Source organism: Lactuca serriola, chromosome 8 (assembly GCF_051521515.1).
Source record: "Lactuca serriola cultivar US96UC23 chromosome 8, Lser_US96UC23_V15, whole genome shotgun sequence".
NCBI classification, from domain to species: domain Eukaryota; kingdom Viridiplantae; phylum Streptophyta; class Magnoliopsida; order Asterales; family Asteraceae; genus Lactuca; species Lactuca serriola.
In genome coordinates, this window is record NC_136415.1 from 47,505,062 (window position 1) to 47,522,177 (window position 17,116).

General features: G+C 31.1%; 1 protein-coding gene across 1 annotated transcript; it reads right to left on the reverse strand.

The window, feature by feature from the left end:
• Positions 1-9,925: 9,925 nt before the first annotated feature.
• On the reverse strand, positions 9,926-13,360 carry LOC145066866 (protein FAR1-RELATED SEQUENCE 5-like). Its single transcript, XM_079014119.1, has 7 exons — positions 13,204-13,360; positions 13,047-13,121; positions 12,882-12,935; positions 12,027-12,765; positions 11,628-11,886; positions 10,631-11,287; positions 9,926-10,531 (listed from the first exon to the last, which is right to left on the reverse strand). Exons 1-7 carry the CDS (start codon positions 13,358-13,360, stop codon positions 9,926-9,928), a joined length of 2,547 nt encoding a protein of 848 aa, XP_078870245.1.
• Positions 13,361-17,116: the final 3,756 nt, after the last annotated feature.

Consider the following 17,116-nt stretch of genomic DNA (forward strand, 5'->3'; position numbering starts at 1 on the left):
CAACGAATATATCTTGCAATGGAATTATAATAAAGCATATATTTAAAATATAATCAACTTTCAGCCGTGTTCATGCCAGATAGGTTAAGTTTTTTACTTCTTTTATTGTAAACATTTTTTGTTAGTGACACATGTCACGTTTACATTGGTGATCAATGTGGGTTGTATTGAGTTTAGTTGATAAAGTTTATCTAAGGCCTACTTAGGACCAAACCTTAGAGGTGGTTATTTGAAATTGGGATTCTTTAATTGATTTGGGCTGAGCCTTGACCGAAATCAGTCGCGGAAAACCCGGATGGAAATTTGGTAAAATAAAAACGGATAAAACCGGGTCCGGTTTTATCCATAAGCAGTTTTGTTGGTGTAAAGAAACTATATGAAAATAACTAGTTGTCATACCTGTGTAATACACGGATTGATTTAAAAAATGATTAAACATTAAAATGTGGATAATAAATATTTTTTAATGTATAATTTTACATTAAGAAAAGAAGAAACTTATTTATTGCAATTTAATATTATATATATGATATTTAATACTTTATCTATATAAGTATATGATTTTAATTTTAAAAACTGAAACAAACCAAAAATTGACAAGTGAATAATATTTATTTTATAAATATCACAAAATGACAAGTGTCAAAAACTAATGATAGATTAATATGTGACAAAAAAAAAACATTGGTTTATTAAGGAGGATGATTAGTTTGAAATTTGGTATAAGTAGCAATAGAATTAGTGGTTGTGTAGAATTAAAGAGAGGTGAAGTGGAATCCATTTTCTTTTATTTAATTATAAACCGTTGTAAATGAACGAAAAAAGTTTAGTGAGAGTGTATAGGTTATTTCATAAAAACTTGGACTTAGGGGTGTTTGGATAAATAATTTTTAACTTATTAGCTTATTGTTTATTTGCTTATTGTGGTGAGAATAAACATTTTTTAATGTGTTTGGATTAGCTTATTACGGTGGGAATAAACAATAAACATTTAAGTGTTTGGCAAAATAAAACAGCTTATATGAGTAAAATGACCAATAAGCAATAAGCAATAACCATTCCCCCCTTGCTTATTAAAATCAGCTTATTTTGTTTATTCCTACCGTAATAAGATGATTTTTAAAGATTCCTATCCAAACACTTAAATTTGCTTATTGCGGTGGGATTAAGCAATAAGCAACCTATTTTTTCCCTATCCAAACACCCCCTTAACTAAAAACCATTTATATAAGGAATTTCAAACTTAGGACCATTCTTATAAGAAGTCATTTATTAGGATCAAACTTGATATATTTTCCAAACATGGGGAACATTTGTGTAAATTCATCTAAATTTTATATATTATAGCAAACATAATGTGTTTATTTATTTTATTCTTCTCGAAAAAACTATTATTTGCACTATAAATGAATAAAACGATGGAGATATAAAAGAAAAGGAAGCAGTCAGCATCTTATTGACTTATTGTAAATTTGAGTTCATTTTATTATATGTATTATACAACTTACAACATGGACGTATAGCATAAGAAGTTTTTTAGAAAGTCATTTTTCTGCGTATAAAGTTAGTGTTTGTCACAATAATTTTTTTTGTTTTTGTTTTTTTTTTCCTATAAAGTTAGTGTTTGCTAAACATTTTTTTAACTTATTGGTTTTTTGAAAAGCTAATAAATTAATCAAACACACTAAGAATAAGATTATAAGGCTCCACTTTGAGCTAGCTGAATTACAAAATATTTTGCTAATTATATATATATATATATATATATATATATATATATATATATATATATATATATATATATATATATATATAACCATGGAGCGTGCACTCGAACCCTGGATCATTTTTTTGGGGGGCACTGTGCGTTCGCACACTCCGCAGCCCCTTAGGTCCAGGTCTGTTGAAACCCATTGGGTTAAGTTTTTGAATTGGTTCGGTTGCGTTTAGTTACGGAAAAACAATTTTCATTTTCCGTTTTTTGTTTTTTCTTTTCGATTTTTGTTTTCCGTTTTCATTTTTCATTGAAAAATTTAGAAAATGCGTTTAGTTAAATTTATTCATTTTTCATTTTCAGTTTTAGAAAATTAGAAAACGTGTTTAGATGTGTATTTTTCTATCAATTTTCATTTTTAAAAAACGGTAGTGGTGGTAGGGTGTGGGTGGGGGCGGTGACGATAGCGGGTCGGCGGCGGTGGTGGTGGCGGCGGCAATTGTGTCAGTGGTGGTGATGCTGGCGGCAGCGGTGGTGGTGGTGCTAGTGACGGGTTAGTGGTGGTGGTGGTGGTGATGGTAGGTCGGTGATTGTCGTGGTGGTGTTGGGTGGGTGGGGGTGCGAGTGTGGTTTGTGTGTATGGGTGTGTTTGTGGGGGTAGGTGTAGGTTTGTGTGTGTGTGTGTGTGTTTGTGTGTGTCTGTGAGGGTGCGGGTGAGGGTAGGTGTGGGTTTGTGTGTGGATGTGGGTGGGTATGTATGTGTGTGTGTGGGTTGGTGTGTGTGTGTATGGGTGGGTATGTATGTATGTGTGTGTGTGTTTGTAGGTTGGTGTGTGTGGGGGTGGGTATGTATGTTTGTGGGTGGGTGGGTATGTATGTGTATGTGTGTGGGTACATATGTGTGTGTGCGGGTGTGTGTGTGTGTGCGGGTGGGTATGTATGTGTGTGTGTGGGTTGGTGTGTGTATGTGTGTATGCGGGGGGGGGGGGGGGGGGGTGTGGTGGGGGGTGTGGTGGGTATGTATGTGGGTGTGTGTCTGTGTGTGTGGGTTGGTATGTATGTGTGTGTGTGTGGGTATGTATGTATGTATGTATGTGTGTGTGTGTGTGGGTGGGTGGGTATGTATGTGTGTGTGGGTTGGTGTGTGTGTGTGTGCGGGTGGGTGTGTGTGTGTGTGGGTGGGTATGTATGTGTGTGTGTGTTTGTGGGTTGGTGTGTGTGTGCGGGTGAGTGTGTGTGGGGGTGGGTATGTATGTGTGTGTGTGGGGGGGTGGGGGTAGGTAGAGGTGGATGGGGTGTAGTGGGTGTGTGTTTATAGAAAAATTTTGGAATTAGAAAAATATGGAAAACAATGATTATCAGTTTTCCAAAAATTTCCAACTTCTTTGTAATTTTAGAAAACGGAAAATTTTCATTTTCCGTGAAAAATTTAGAAAAATAGACGAACTAAATGCGTTTTCAAAATTCTCATTTTTCTTGAAATTTTTTTCCGGAAAACGGCCTATTTTTCCGCAACTAAACACACCCTTCATTTTTGGTTTTGTGTGTCATTTTTTTGGTTTCAACTCATAGGTTAATAGGTTTTCTGTATTAACCAATTTTCTATCACCTCTAAATAAAATGAAACACGTTCCAATGAAGTTCTCAACACATTAATCCATGAAAATAAAAGACTTCACGGGTTACATATGCTAAATCAGACAAACCACCATAAAAGGTTAAATGAGAATTAAATCTGTTATATATATATATATATATATATATATATATATATATATATATATATATATATATATATATATAGGGTTAGGTTATTTTGTTTTTGATAAGTATTGTGTGCCCATGTAAATGATTGTAGGCCAATCATTTGTGGTAATTTAAAAAAATGATTTTCTTTTTAAATTAAATATAAAAAAATCAAATAAATGAGGTTTAATCAATTGACCGGTCAAACAAGGGTAGAATGGTATTTTGCCCCGTCATTTAATTAGGAAAACGGTGGATAATATGGAATGATCAACCGATAATCCCAAATATCTCGCTTACTCTCATAATCAAGAACCCAAATCCTTAGGAGGTTGAAAAACATTCCGATTTATTGTAATCAGTTTTCAAAAATCGGAAGATCATTTGTAGGTTTTCCCTATAAATATCGACATTTAACCCTAGAAAACGAAATCGACATTTGGGGGTTATATTAACGGTATTCTGCAACAATGAGGAGTACACGATCCAGTTCATTTAAGTCAAAGTTCAAGAACACAGTAGAAACGGCATTGAATCTTGAAGACGACAATGATGATTATGTTGCTGAAACTGAAGGTAATAATTTTTTTGTGTTATTTAGTTCGAAAAATGTAGTAGAATTTAGAAAGTGTTTTTGAAAATCTTTTATATGCATGTATGATTTGTGGTCTGGAAGAAAAAATGTGTCATTTTTTCGTATTTTATTAAGAATAGTTATTGTGTATGGTATTCTGCAAGAATGTTCGGTTTATATGATCGTGGCCATGGTTGTTATTCTGCTAGAATAAGTATGCTTGTTTTACTGGTTAAAATTGTAAAGTAAATTGCTATATTTAAGTTGTTAATTAGCTTTTTTACAGGTTTTAAATTCTAATGGAATCACAATTTGTATATGATTTAGTACCTAAAACTGAAAAAATCGTAGTTATTGTATGTTGAATAATGTTACATGTTTCATATTCTGATAGAATGCTCTGTGTATATGAACCAGAATAATGTTGATATTCTGGTACATTTGTAATATTTGGAAGAAAAATGTGTCATGTTTTCGTATTTTATTAAGAAACTTGATAATACCATATAATTCATCAAAAATGTTCTGAACTTTAAAGAAAGATAAATGTGTATGGTATTCTGCAAGAATGTTCTGTTTATATAATCGTGGCCATGGTTGTTATTCTGCTAGAATAAGTATGCTTGTTTTACTGGTTAAAATTGTAAAGTAAATTGCTATATTTTAAGTTGTTAATTAGCTTTTTTTACAGGTTTTAAATTCTAATGGAATCACAATTTGTATATGATTTAGTACCTAAAAACTGAAAAAATCGTAGTTATTGTATGTTGAATAATGTTACATGTTTCATATTCTGATAGAATGCTCTGTGTATATGAACCAGAATAATGTTGATATTCTGGTAGATTTGTAATATTTGGAAGAAAAATGTGTTTAAATTTCGTATTTTATTAAGAAACTTGATAATACCATATAATTCATCAAAAATGTTCTGAACTTTAAAGAAAGATAAATGTGTATGGTATTCTGCAAGAATGTTTTGTTTATATGACCGTGACCATAGTTATTATTATGCTAGAATAAGTATACTTGTTTTACTGGTTAAAATTGTAAAGTAAATTGCTATATTTAAGTTGCTATATCGTAGTCATTGTATGTTGAATAAGGTTTCATTTTTTATATTCTAATAGAATGTTTTGTGTATGTCAACCTAAATATTGTTAATATTCTGGTAGAATTGTAATCTAATTTTTTATATTTAAATAGTTAATTAGCATGTTTAAGTGAAAAATTCATAGTTGTTGTATGTGGAATAAGTATGCAAAAAACACATTCTATTAGAATGTAATGTGTATAAGAACTTGAACATGGTTGATATTCTGATAGCATAAGTGTATTTGTTTTACTAGTTAGCATTGTAAGATAAATTTCTATACTGAAGCAGTTAAGTAGCATTTTATATATAATTTTAATTCTAATGGAACCACAGTATGTAGATGATTAATGAATGATATTGAAGAATTGATAGTTACTGTATGTAGAATAAGGTTACATGTTTCATATTCTGGTAGAATTGTAATCTAAATTTCTATATTTAAGTAGTTAATTAGCATTTTAAAATGAAAAATTCATAGTTTTTGTATGTGGAATAAGCTTAGATGTTTCATATTCTAAAAGAATGTTCTGTGTATATGAAACTGGAAATGGTTGATATTCTGCTAGCATAAGTCGACTTGTTTGACTATTAAACACTCCTAAATAGAATGTGATATTATATATGAGTGTGAAATTTGATTGTATGAATCTGATAGAATTCTAAATTAAATGTATTTGATTCGTGTAGAGTTAGCCTACTTGTTTTATTAGTTAACTCTGTAATGAAAATTTATGCTATCTATTGTTTGTTGTAGCAGAACAAATTCAGGAAGAAGAACATTTGAACCGAGAAAGAAGGTCAAAGAAAAAACTTGATAAATCAGTTGAACAAAAGACAACTCCTAAACCTTTAAATGCACTAATTTTGGAAAGAGAGATAAGGTCGAAGAGGCAATTTGATAGAGTTCCAATTGTAAAATATTTAAAAAATAAGGGAATTGTTGAAACTGTCAAAGAAGAAAAAGAAGATAATGTTAGAAAAACAAATAAGGAATACCCACCTGGTTTAAGATACCTTCCAACCAGAATGAAATGTGATAACATCACTGCAGCTGTTATGGGAATGTCGCCGGAACAGAAACAAGCAATCTTGAGAATGGGTTTTGGATCAATTCTGCAAGTGAATATTACAAGTTATCCGGGACAACTTAGCTACTATCTTTTAGATGTTTATGATGCAGATAGTAAAAGACTTGTCCTACAAAACTCTATTATTGAGATAACAGAACAAACAGTGCATGATATGATGGGGTTGCCATTTGGTGGAGAAGACATCAATGAGTTACCATTGTGTGATAAGGGAAATCAAATTCTAGAAGAATCGAGGGGACAATATAGTGGTGATAAGTTCAATGGTGAGGAGTATTTAAGAAGGATTCAGGCTACAACGAAGGATAATTTGATGTTTAGGCTGAATTTTTTGACCCTATTTGTTAACAACTTCATAGAGTCAATGTTGATGGGAACAAATCAAATAAAAGTGGTAAGGAAGTTGGTGTTGGTAGAAGACTTCTCAAAGTTAAATTGTTGTAAATATATGCTTGATTGTTTGGGATCTAGAAAAAAACTATGGAAAAGGGATGACAAATCAAGCTACTACAGTGGTCCTATTACACTTCTGATTGTAGGTTTGAAATATTTTTATATGAATGTATATATTTCGTATCAATTTATTATTGATGTATTGATTAAGTTAATGTTTTTTTTTCAGTTGGTGTACGTGTATAACATGAAGTATTCTATCAAGATAGACAAAAGGCTTCCTTTTATTGGGCATATAAACGGTGCTAAATTGTTAAAGGTTCAAAAATTAGAAATCAGTTTGGGAGGGTTCGGGAGGCAGTTTCGGGATGAGCATGATGATGTCGATATGGGCGATGAAACAGGAGCTGAAGAACAACAAATGCTAAGCTTTAAGAGGGATTTTGGAGATGAAGAGGTAATATTATGGTAGATTATGAAGTAAATATTCTGAAAGTAATAGTTAATGATATATTCTAATAGAATATATAGTACACATTTTTGTAATGTTATCATTTATTAATTATATGTGTTTCAGGCGTACGCTGCTGTTATAGAGCATAGTTATGGGGTTATTGTAACAGAGAAAAGTACTATGGAGGTTGCGTTGAAGGATGGGTTGTTAAAATTCCCTCATAGTGTGGTGCTGAATGAGTGGATGGAGAAAATGAATGAACTTTTTAAGGGAGTGTTCGAAGGGGCAGGTAACAAAAAAGTGCATGAGCCTGCCTGCTTTAATGAGGTAAATATGAATGATGTAGGTGACGGCGGTGAAGGAAATAGTTCACTTGTTAGAGGATTGATACTTACTGAAGTAAATACTGAAAAGGAAGACAATTATACCACACCTGTTGATACGAATTCTTTAACAATGACTCAGTTTCATCGACTTCCAGGGGTGAATGAGGAAATGATCAAGTTGTTGGAGGAAACTGAGTTACAAGTGTATAAAAAGAAAAAGCAAATGTCCGTAATCAGTGGGGATAATCTGGTAGGAAGAAATATAGGAGAAGCTGTTGATAATGCTGGAGGATATGATGATAATGACAAAAGGGAAAAACGTATTCCTAAAAAAGCAAAAGTATTTCATTTGCCCTATATTGAAAGAATTGTTAAGGTTGGGGAAAAACTGTCTAAGGATGAAACATGGATATGCAATTCAGTTTTTGCATCTACAAGAGATGATGGGTATGTATTTATATATATGTTTATATATGTGTCACCTAATATATTTCTATAATTTTAAAATGAATGTTTTAAGATTGATGTTATACATATTTTTTTTCACAGGGATGAGATTTGGGACATTGGAATAGGTCATTTGCTGCACCAGGGTTTTGCATATCAATTTAATCATGGAATGTTTTTGCATTCTAAAATAATTGATTGTTGGGCTGCGTTTTTAAATAAAATGGAAAACTACAAGGATGAATCATCGCTTTCAAGATTTTTCTTCGATACAACTATTGGGGTATGAATTTATTTTGTAAAATTTTTTTTAATTCAAATTTATTTCTGTAGAATTAATATTGATGTTGAGTTGCGGTTTTTCAGACAGAAGATATATTGAATAAGCTCAAGTCGGAAGATATGAAATGTAGGCTTTTTGCTACTTTATTGCGAATCTACACTAAGAAATTTGATGTGAAGCCAAGTTTTAGAGACGTTGCACTTGTAAGATTATTTTATGAATATAATATTTGTGGCATCAATTAATATTAACTTAACCTCTTCTTTTAATGTGTACAAGGTTTTCTTCCCAATAGTTGATGATGGAAAGTATTACTTACTCATCTTTGATCTGAGATCAAGTTTGTACTACATAGTAGATCATGTGAAGAGAACAAGAACTTTGGAAAGAAAGTATGGCATGATACCAAACCTGGTGGTAAAATAATCAATAAATTTCTGATTAATAGTTTTCCATTCTAAGGAATATTATAAGATTATTTTTTATGTATCTGTTGTAATTAATGCCAGAAAAAAATGTTTTGCAACTACTTGACATCACAACATCATCCAATGGAAAAAACGTTAACTTTTAAAGCAGCACGTGTGATGAACATATCTTGGCTAGTCGAAAAAGCTGGAACAGAATGTGGAATATACCTCATGAGGCATATGGAAACGTACATAGGGGAATATGAAGGGCGTTGGGAGTGTGGTCTTACAGGTAAAATGCCTGCTGATGTGAGTGCTACAATTAAGCTAAGGACGAAATACATGGCAAGATTGTTGACATCTGATTTCAATAAGTTCAAGAGTATGATAGTTAAAGATTTTGAAGCGTTTCGTAAGCTTGATATTTTGGAACAAGATATGCTTCTAAGAGAGTCAGCTGAAAACAGGAAGAAAAAAAGAAAAACAAAGGGTCGTAGGTAAGAATTTGGCGTGGTATTTAATAAGTTGACAGATAAACTTTGATATGTCATGAGCTAAACTTGTTTTTTTGAATGTTGAAACATGACTCTGCCTTATGTTAGATGTTTGAAAAAGTAGATTGTCTATCAGACGTTATGAAGTAATGTTATCAGTAGTATTCGATATATGTTATAATGGAATGTTAATTTTCGTATAATGGGTGTCTTGATGCGTTGTTTAAATTCTGGGATGATGATGTTGTGCATTGTGAAAATCAAAGGTTCTTGTTAGTAATGTAGTTTTCATATAATGCAAATTAATATTACTAATGCATGTGTTGATGTTTTTTTGTTTCTAATAATCTTGTTAATATAATTCCATGTTGTGGTTAATAATGTTTTGTGACTATTGTGAATAGAATATTTTTTTTACAAATTATATGATGATGATGCAAGGTAGTATTTGTTATGATTCTGGTAGAATACGTTATGTAGATATTATGAAATAGAATATAAATATAATGAATTCTTGTCTACAAATTGCATGTATCGTTTGTATATTACAGTAAATAATAAAACATTTTTGTTAACATTAAAATCAATCTTAAAATGATTGAAAGAAGTTGTATATGTTGCTGTAAATTATACAATCGATGGAAATTTTGTATTAGAATTTTTGAAAATAATGAATTTATACAGTCGATGGAATGAATTTTTGTATTACGTTTTATGAGTATTTTTAAGTAATAAGATAATATAAATATTGTTATGTTGATTGACAATGTCATCGTCAATAGTAATAAAAGTGAATACTTTATTGAACGACATAAAAGATAACAATAAGTGTGAATCGACAGAATTAAATCAAATGTCATTCTAATAAACTCAAAAAAAAAAAAAAAAAAAACAAGGAACTTATTTCTTGGTGTTCTTTAGAGGACAATTTCTTTTGTCATGATGAACCATCTGTTCACATGTAGCACATTTTCTCTTTGGTTTCGAGATTTCCTTCTCAATCATCTCTTTTGTAGATTTTAATCTTTTTCGACGACTACCGCAACCTTTGTTACGAATATCTGTAGGATTCTGAATGTCATTAACATCAGATTCTACATCAGGACCAGCCACACCTAAAAGCTGCTTGAAATGATCTGCTCTAGTCGGTAGATCATGATTTGGACAGTCGTCTACGAATTTTTTTTTCAAGTTATTCTGTTCGTCAAGGTATAACTTTAACTTTGCTGCATCGTGGCTCAAAAAAGACACACAACGGTCAACAGTTGATAAAATATCAATAGCAGTCATGTCGGAAGTAGAATCGTCGAAAGAATTATTGAAGTGTCTTTTCAGTAATTCTGTTGGAATGACATCCCTACGCCAACGTTTCAAAATGTACTTTTCAGGAATTTGTTCGATGCCATAAAACTTAAACACACAAAATATGTGTCTGCATAAGATACCTAAATGTTCAAAATGCATACAAGTACATTTGAACGAACCATCTTTGGTTGAGTGTGTGACCTGGAAAATATAAGATGATTAGTGAAAATAATTAAGTTGTAAATTTTTAGTGTTTAAATGTAAATGATAAAATGACAATTAATGTGAACAAAAACATACCGTGTATTCAGTATCCCTTATAAGACAATCGTAATTGTATTCCTCATCTTTGTCATCAACATCGACATCATTTGTTTGCCTAATAGTTATGTTCTTTCTTTTCTCCATAACAATAATCGTGTCAACACCGTTGGAAGATATCACATTCTTTTGGAAACAATTATCTTCAGATCTTGATATCTCCTTCTGAACCTGATAAAAAATCTTTCGTGTATATACATTTGAAGCATGAGGTTCATACGGAGTACGGGTAATGAATTTAGGAAAAGTGGTGGCAGTATTAAAATCATTGAGAATTTGGTTATGTCGTTGTCGTTCCATAACTGATTCAAATGTCATCATAAACATAACAAGATAAGAACCGGTTAGTGTCGTGGTTTGAAATGACCAATTCTGACTTTCAGACAGCGATGTAGTCCGCATAAGACCAGACATTGGAATGTGCTTGAAAAATGCGGGGATCCAAGATTTTCGCAATCCATACATTGTATTCATCCAAGTGTTATCAGTAATTTTAAACTCCTCCAACATCTGACGCCACACATTTTCAAATTCATGTGGTTCCAGCTTAGAATTCCAAATTATAGAGTGAAAAGGCTTCAGAAATTTTTGATTGGTTGTTGCGTCTTCAATTGATAAAATCTGTATAAATTCATTCTGTTAGAATATGATATCATGAAGGTAGAATGTGGAAAAATAATTGTAGAATCAGAACAAAAGTAAGAGTTAAACCAATTGATTCTGTCAGATTATATGATATAATTGTATAATCATAACAAAAAGTAAGAGTTAAAGACAATGGGTTTGCTAACATGAATTGATTCTGTTAGAATATGAGATAACGAATGCAGAATTTTAAAAGAAATTGTAGAATGATAAGAAAAATTAAGAGTTAATGCAATTGATTCTGTTTAAAACAAAACATTCTGGCAGAATATGAGAAAACAATTGTAGAATCATACCAAAAAAATAAGAATAGTATTCTTTTTATGCATACCTTATTTGGCAACTTCTTCGTTATATGCCACATACATAACCTATGATGTGCCAATGGGAAAACCTTATCTATAGCTTTTTTCAAAGCTGGATCTTGATCAGATAAAACCAATTGAGGTTGTTTTCTAAAAGCTTTCAAAAAAGCTCTAAGCAACCATTCATAAGAAACTCCATCTTCTTTACTTAAAAGACCAACACCAAATGTTACACATTTTTTGTGATTGTCAATGCCAGTAAACGGTACAAAAACCATATCATACCTATTTAAAAAATAAAATATTAGTTTACATAAATGGAAATAATGAAATTCTTATTGAAAAGTATTAAAGGTTATAAATACTTATTCATGCTGAATGTGGCATCGAGTGATATAACGTCTCCGAATTAATTGTAATTATACATTGCTGTTTCGTCAGCCCAGAATAAAGAATTCAATCTCTTGTTCGACACTTTATACTCAAAAGTAAATGATGGGACATTTTTCTTCCTATCATTCATCTTGTCAACAAGGAATTTCGCGTCCCTCCCACCTATGTAACAATTAAGATTCCTCCTAGCATTCTTGAAATCAGTAACCAATCCACCTCGAATCGAAGGACCAACCTGAAGAGCACTATACAGTCTATGTGCTTTTACAGGACCAATGTTCTGTTTTGACAAATTATGAATGAAAATTTCTTGGGAATAATCAAGTTTTCTTTTTGAACGAGATAAGTGCATATTGCCTTTGCTAAACAACTCATGATTATGTCGCTCTACAAAATCACTCACGACATATGTAAGAGTACCGGGAATTATTTCTAAAACAACTTTCGCTTTACAATTCCTCCTAAATAGATCTTTCCTTCTTTGAGTCTTCTTATGCTGAATATCTAGAGTATCTAGTTTACTAGTATTCGAATTACCTTCCCGATTGCACACAAGATGTCTATTTGTAATAATCCCATTTTTTATTTTTTGGACTCTTCCAAGCCTGACATCAAAACCAGATTCTAATGCATATTTTCTATACATTGTTTCTGCTTCACCATATGAATTAAATTTTGATGAAACTTTTGGTTTGATGTCGTCTAAAACAATCGGAGTCCAATACAAGGTGCCACCAGGAGAAACATAATCATGAGTAACATGTGGTTGTCCTGCTTAAACATAGCAAATACAAATTTATTATGAAAGAATTATATAACTTTTATTCTGACACAATTTTATTTTTTCTGTAAAAAATAAAAAAAAAAATCTGAATTGAAATTGGTACCTTCAATGAAATCAATATTAAACTCTGTATCTTCATGAGTAACATGTGGTTGTACTGTTTAAAATAGAAAATACATAATCATTCTGAAAGATTTATATAAATATTATTCTGAAAGCATTAACTTTTTTCTATAGCAACTTCAGTATCATGAATTGAATTTATTACCTTCACTGTAATCAATATTAACCTCTATATCTTCATCAACGAAGTGATTTTCGTCTTCATCATTATTTGCGTCCTCTGTATGTTCAGCAATGAAAGTATTAACAATATAGAATCTGAAAATAGAATGAAAAATTAAACAAAAAATCAAAAAACTAACCTAAATTAGGATTACTGCTTTCTCCCGTTTGAAATCCGTCATTATATAGTGTATCATTATCAGGAAAATCGAAATCTTCAATTCCATTGCCATCATCACTAGCCAAATAATGTTCCTCATACATATGATTATTGACATCTGCTTCTTGATCGCCCATTGATAAGAAATTCCGAGAGTGTTTGTCTATGCTTTGTTAGTTGAAAAATCAAAATATTTAAAAATGTCATACAAACTAGATAGGGATGAAAACGGATTCTATGCAAATTAAAAGCCTTGATATTAGGGATCATTGATAAAAATAAATGATTCCGATTTGATTTTTTTTTAAAAACATGATAAAGGGAAAAACATGAAAACGGTACTATATTCACATTCCAAATATAAAAAATTCCAACATTACATTATATTAACTACCTAACAATAAAATTATGTATTTTTTTAAAGAAAAGTTGCAGAATATTTTATTGACGAAAGTATTCTATTAGAATGATATATAAATATGTCTTACAAAACTCTGCATGTTATCGGAATGAAATAATTCTATCAGAATACTATCGCAAGTATGACTTATAAAACATATCAATTTTTGTTAACTCGAATCAATGCACGCATCAACAACTCTTGTTAACTCGACTCTACTATGATATTCTGTTGGAAAGATAACTTGTATGATCATATAACACATAAATATATTATAGAACACAAACAACTTATTAATTTTAACCATAATACTTAAAGAAAAACACATAGAATTCATCAAACGACAACTTTATTACACTGAACTAAAACTTGATAATACCATATAATTCATCAAAAATTACTTTTATTTTACTGAAATCAAACTAAATAATATCTAAAAACATCCAATTTGATGAAGTTCTTGTAGTTCTATGATTTCTTCAATCCAGAAGGACAATTCCTGCTATCATGACCAACTCCAAAGCATGTTTTACATCTTCTTATTTTCTTCACAACTTTATTCACCGGATTCTTGGAATCATTGACATTACCCAAATCCTTCCCGGGATTTTGATCATCGTTTACCTAGAATATTATCAAATTGAAGAAAAGGGTGTGTGTGGGAAGTTTGAAACAAAATCAGTATTATCGTTGACAGAAGCTTGTAAATATGTATCAATACCTAGTTCTGATTTCCAGAATGAACATCCATCGAATGAGTAACACAAATTGATCGGCAGAGTATGTATTCGAGAATTGTGATATGTGTTTGAACCTAACTCTATATATATATATATATATATATATATATATATATATATATATATATATATATATATAAGGTTAAGTTCAAATGAGAACACTATTTAATGTGAGAACGTGAAAACACTATTTTATATTACTATTCTATTATGAATTTTGTATATACAACGATATGACATTATTCATCAACAAATATACGAACAATCACACATTAATATTCACATTAAAATTTTATATGTACAACTTTATGACATTATTCATCACCGAATATATGAAGAATCACATATTTAACATTCACATTAAAATTTACTAAATTACTATATATATAAATTTTATAGTAGAATAGTAATATAAAATTGAATATATTCATATTATAATTACTATAATATTATACATATGAAATTCATAGTAGAATAGTAATATAAAGTAGTGTTCTCATTTGAACTTAAGCCTATATATATATATATATATATATATATATATATATATATATTAAAAATAAATTAAATAATTAATAATATGTATACCAAGTCGGTTTCTTGGATTTGGTTCAGCTCCTTTCGTTTTTAAAGTCATTGGGTCGGTTCGGTTTAAAATATGCAAACTGAACCCAAAGTACATAATTTGGTTTTGAAAATCTACACCCAAAACTGACAGTTTGTGTTCGATTTTGATTTTATCGGTTTTTGTCTTTTCAATTTCGCTTTCGTTGAGCTCTAACTGTAGCAATGCATAGTGTGAGGTTATATATAATTATAAATGTCTAAACTACTTCTGATTAATGTTTTATTACTTTTTCGGTTACAATAATTGATAATTATAATGATGATAAATATAAAAATGGAAAAGTTTGAAATATTCTAGGAATTATTTGTTATCTAACTTATGTCCCATTTCGGTCTTTAATTTCTTTTTTGTCTAATTTTAGTCATTGAATCATTTGATTTTGTTGTTATCTGATCCTTTTTACATGTTATTACCGGTTTCATTTAGAAAAATAAATTATAGAGATAGTCTATATGCTTGTTTTTAAAAGAGTTTGGTTTTTATATTTGTCATCTGTTTGCAGTTTGGTCCCTGCTAACATTTTTCTATATTTTTCTGGATTTTTATACAAAACAATTAGAGTAAAATATAAAAATTCTCTATGTTTATATACTTTTTTCCATTCCTAGTCCAAGTTTTTTTTAACTGTTTAAATGACTAAAACGCCATTATTTATTTTCTTATACATACTTAATCCGTAATCGTTTTCTCAACCTTTAACTTTATATAGTTAGTAGGTAGGTGTCCTAGTATTTATTTAAGTACACGATTTACTCACTGTCACCTATCACCAATTTTATAACATATAGTCATATAGCACAGGTATATCTTAATATATATGTATATAAAATGCTTTAGGAAAACACCAGCACCAGATAAAAACATATAAGAGAAGGATTAAAATATAGTACACCTAAATAGAGTGGCCACGTGTGTAGAGCCATGTAGACAAGCAAAAACCCTATAACTAAAGCTACATAGTGGCCCGATATGGGGTCTCTCTCAAATCGGTTTGGTCTAGGGTTGGTCTTGAAAGGGTCGGCCATAATGGCGTGGTTTTTTCTGATAGGTCTCGGTCGGATTTTTTTTTTCGGACCAGTGTTTTCTGACCCAGTTAATCACGTGGTCTCTCCGGGCGCCTTTTTTAGATTTGGTTTTTTTCGGTTCGGTTTCGAGTTTTTGCGTTAACGAATATGCGATTAACACCAAAATGATAGATTAAGATTTATTAAATACATTTAAGTTTAATAAAAAATTATATAATAAAAGATTAAAAATTATATGAATAACACAAAAATAATATGTTTATAAACTTTAGCTACCAATCACGGGTCGGTCTTGGACTGATCTTGTGCCGATCTCGAAACAGTCCGGTCTCATTTTAGATCGGTTCAGTCTCGGTCTTTTTTCGGGCTCAGTCCGTGATTGATCTTTTTTGTGTAGTTGTACCTCAAACCATGTCCTAAAACTTTATTATTTAATGAAAAAATTATTGAAATTGTCTTTGTGGTTTGATCAAAGTTGCATGGTTGGTACCTTTTTTTTTTTTTTTTTTTTTTTGCATTTGTGTAACACTCCAAAATTCAAAGAAATTTCAAAATTTCAAAATCAACCATTAACCAATCATTGTTTACAAAAAAGAGTCATTGTTTCAAAATCAAAGTTTTCTCAAGACCCAGTAACATAAAACAAGAAGATGTGTACGGTCATGCATTTGCTTTCCCACGATCCTCATAATTACCTGAAACAATAAACTAAAACTGTAAGTCAAAGCTTAATGAGTTTCCCCAAAGTACCAATACACCACATAGCAAACAAGCATACAAATATGAACATCCAGCCTGACTGGACCGCCTAGCGGGGCCTACAACCTATCTGGACCGCTCTATGAGCCTTCGGCATGACTGGACCGCCTCGTAGGGCCTACAGCCTATTCGGATCGCTCTACGACCTGCCGACCTAACTAGACCACCTCGTAGGGCCTACAGCCTATCGGGTCATCCCCATGTGTATTGGCATATAGCACAAAGTAGGACCGCCTTAACCCAAACACAATATGTCGGCATATGCAACAGCTAAACATAGACATAGAGCTAACAAATACAGATAATCATACGAATCTACTAAATAGCTACAACTCGCATAA

What these genes read in the sequence shown, in the direction of transcription:
- LOC145066866 (XM_079014119.1), bottom strand. Translation starts at nt 13,360, where the DNA reads ATGGGCGATCAAGAAGCAGATGTCAATAATCATATGTATGAGGAACAT. An exon ending in AAGCAGTAATCCTAATTTAG is followed by an intron (nt 13,122 to 13,203) that starts GTTAGTTTTTTG and finishes CTGAACATACAG; the next exon opens with AGGACGCAAATAATGATGAA. An exon ending in TAATATTGATTTCATTGAAG is followed by an intron (nt 12,766 to 12,881) that starts GTACCAATTTCA and finishes ATGTTTAAGCAG; the next exon opens with GACAACCACATGTTACTCAT.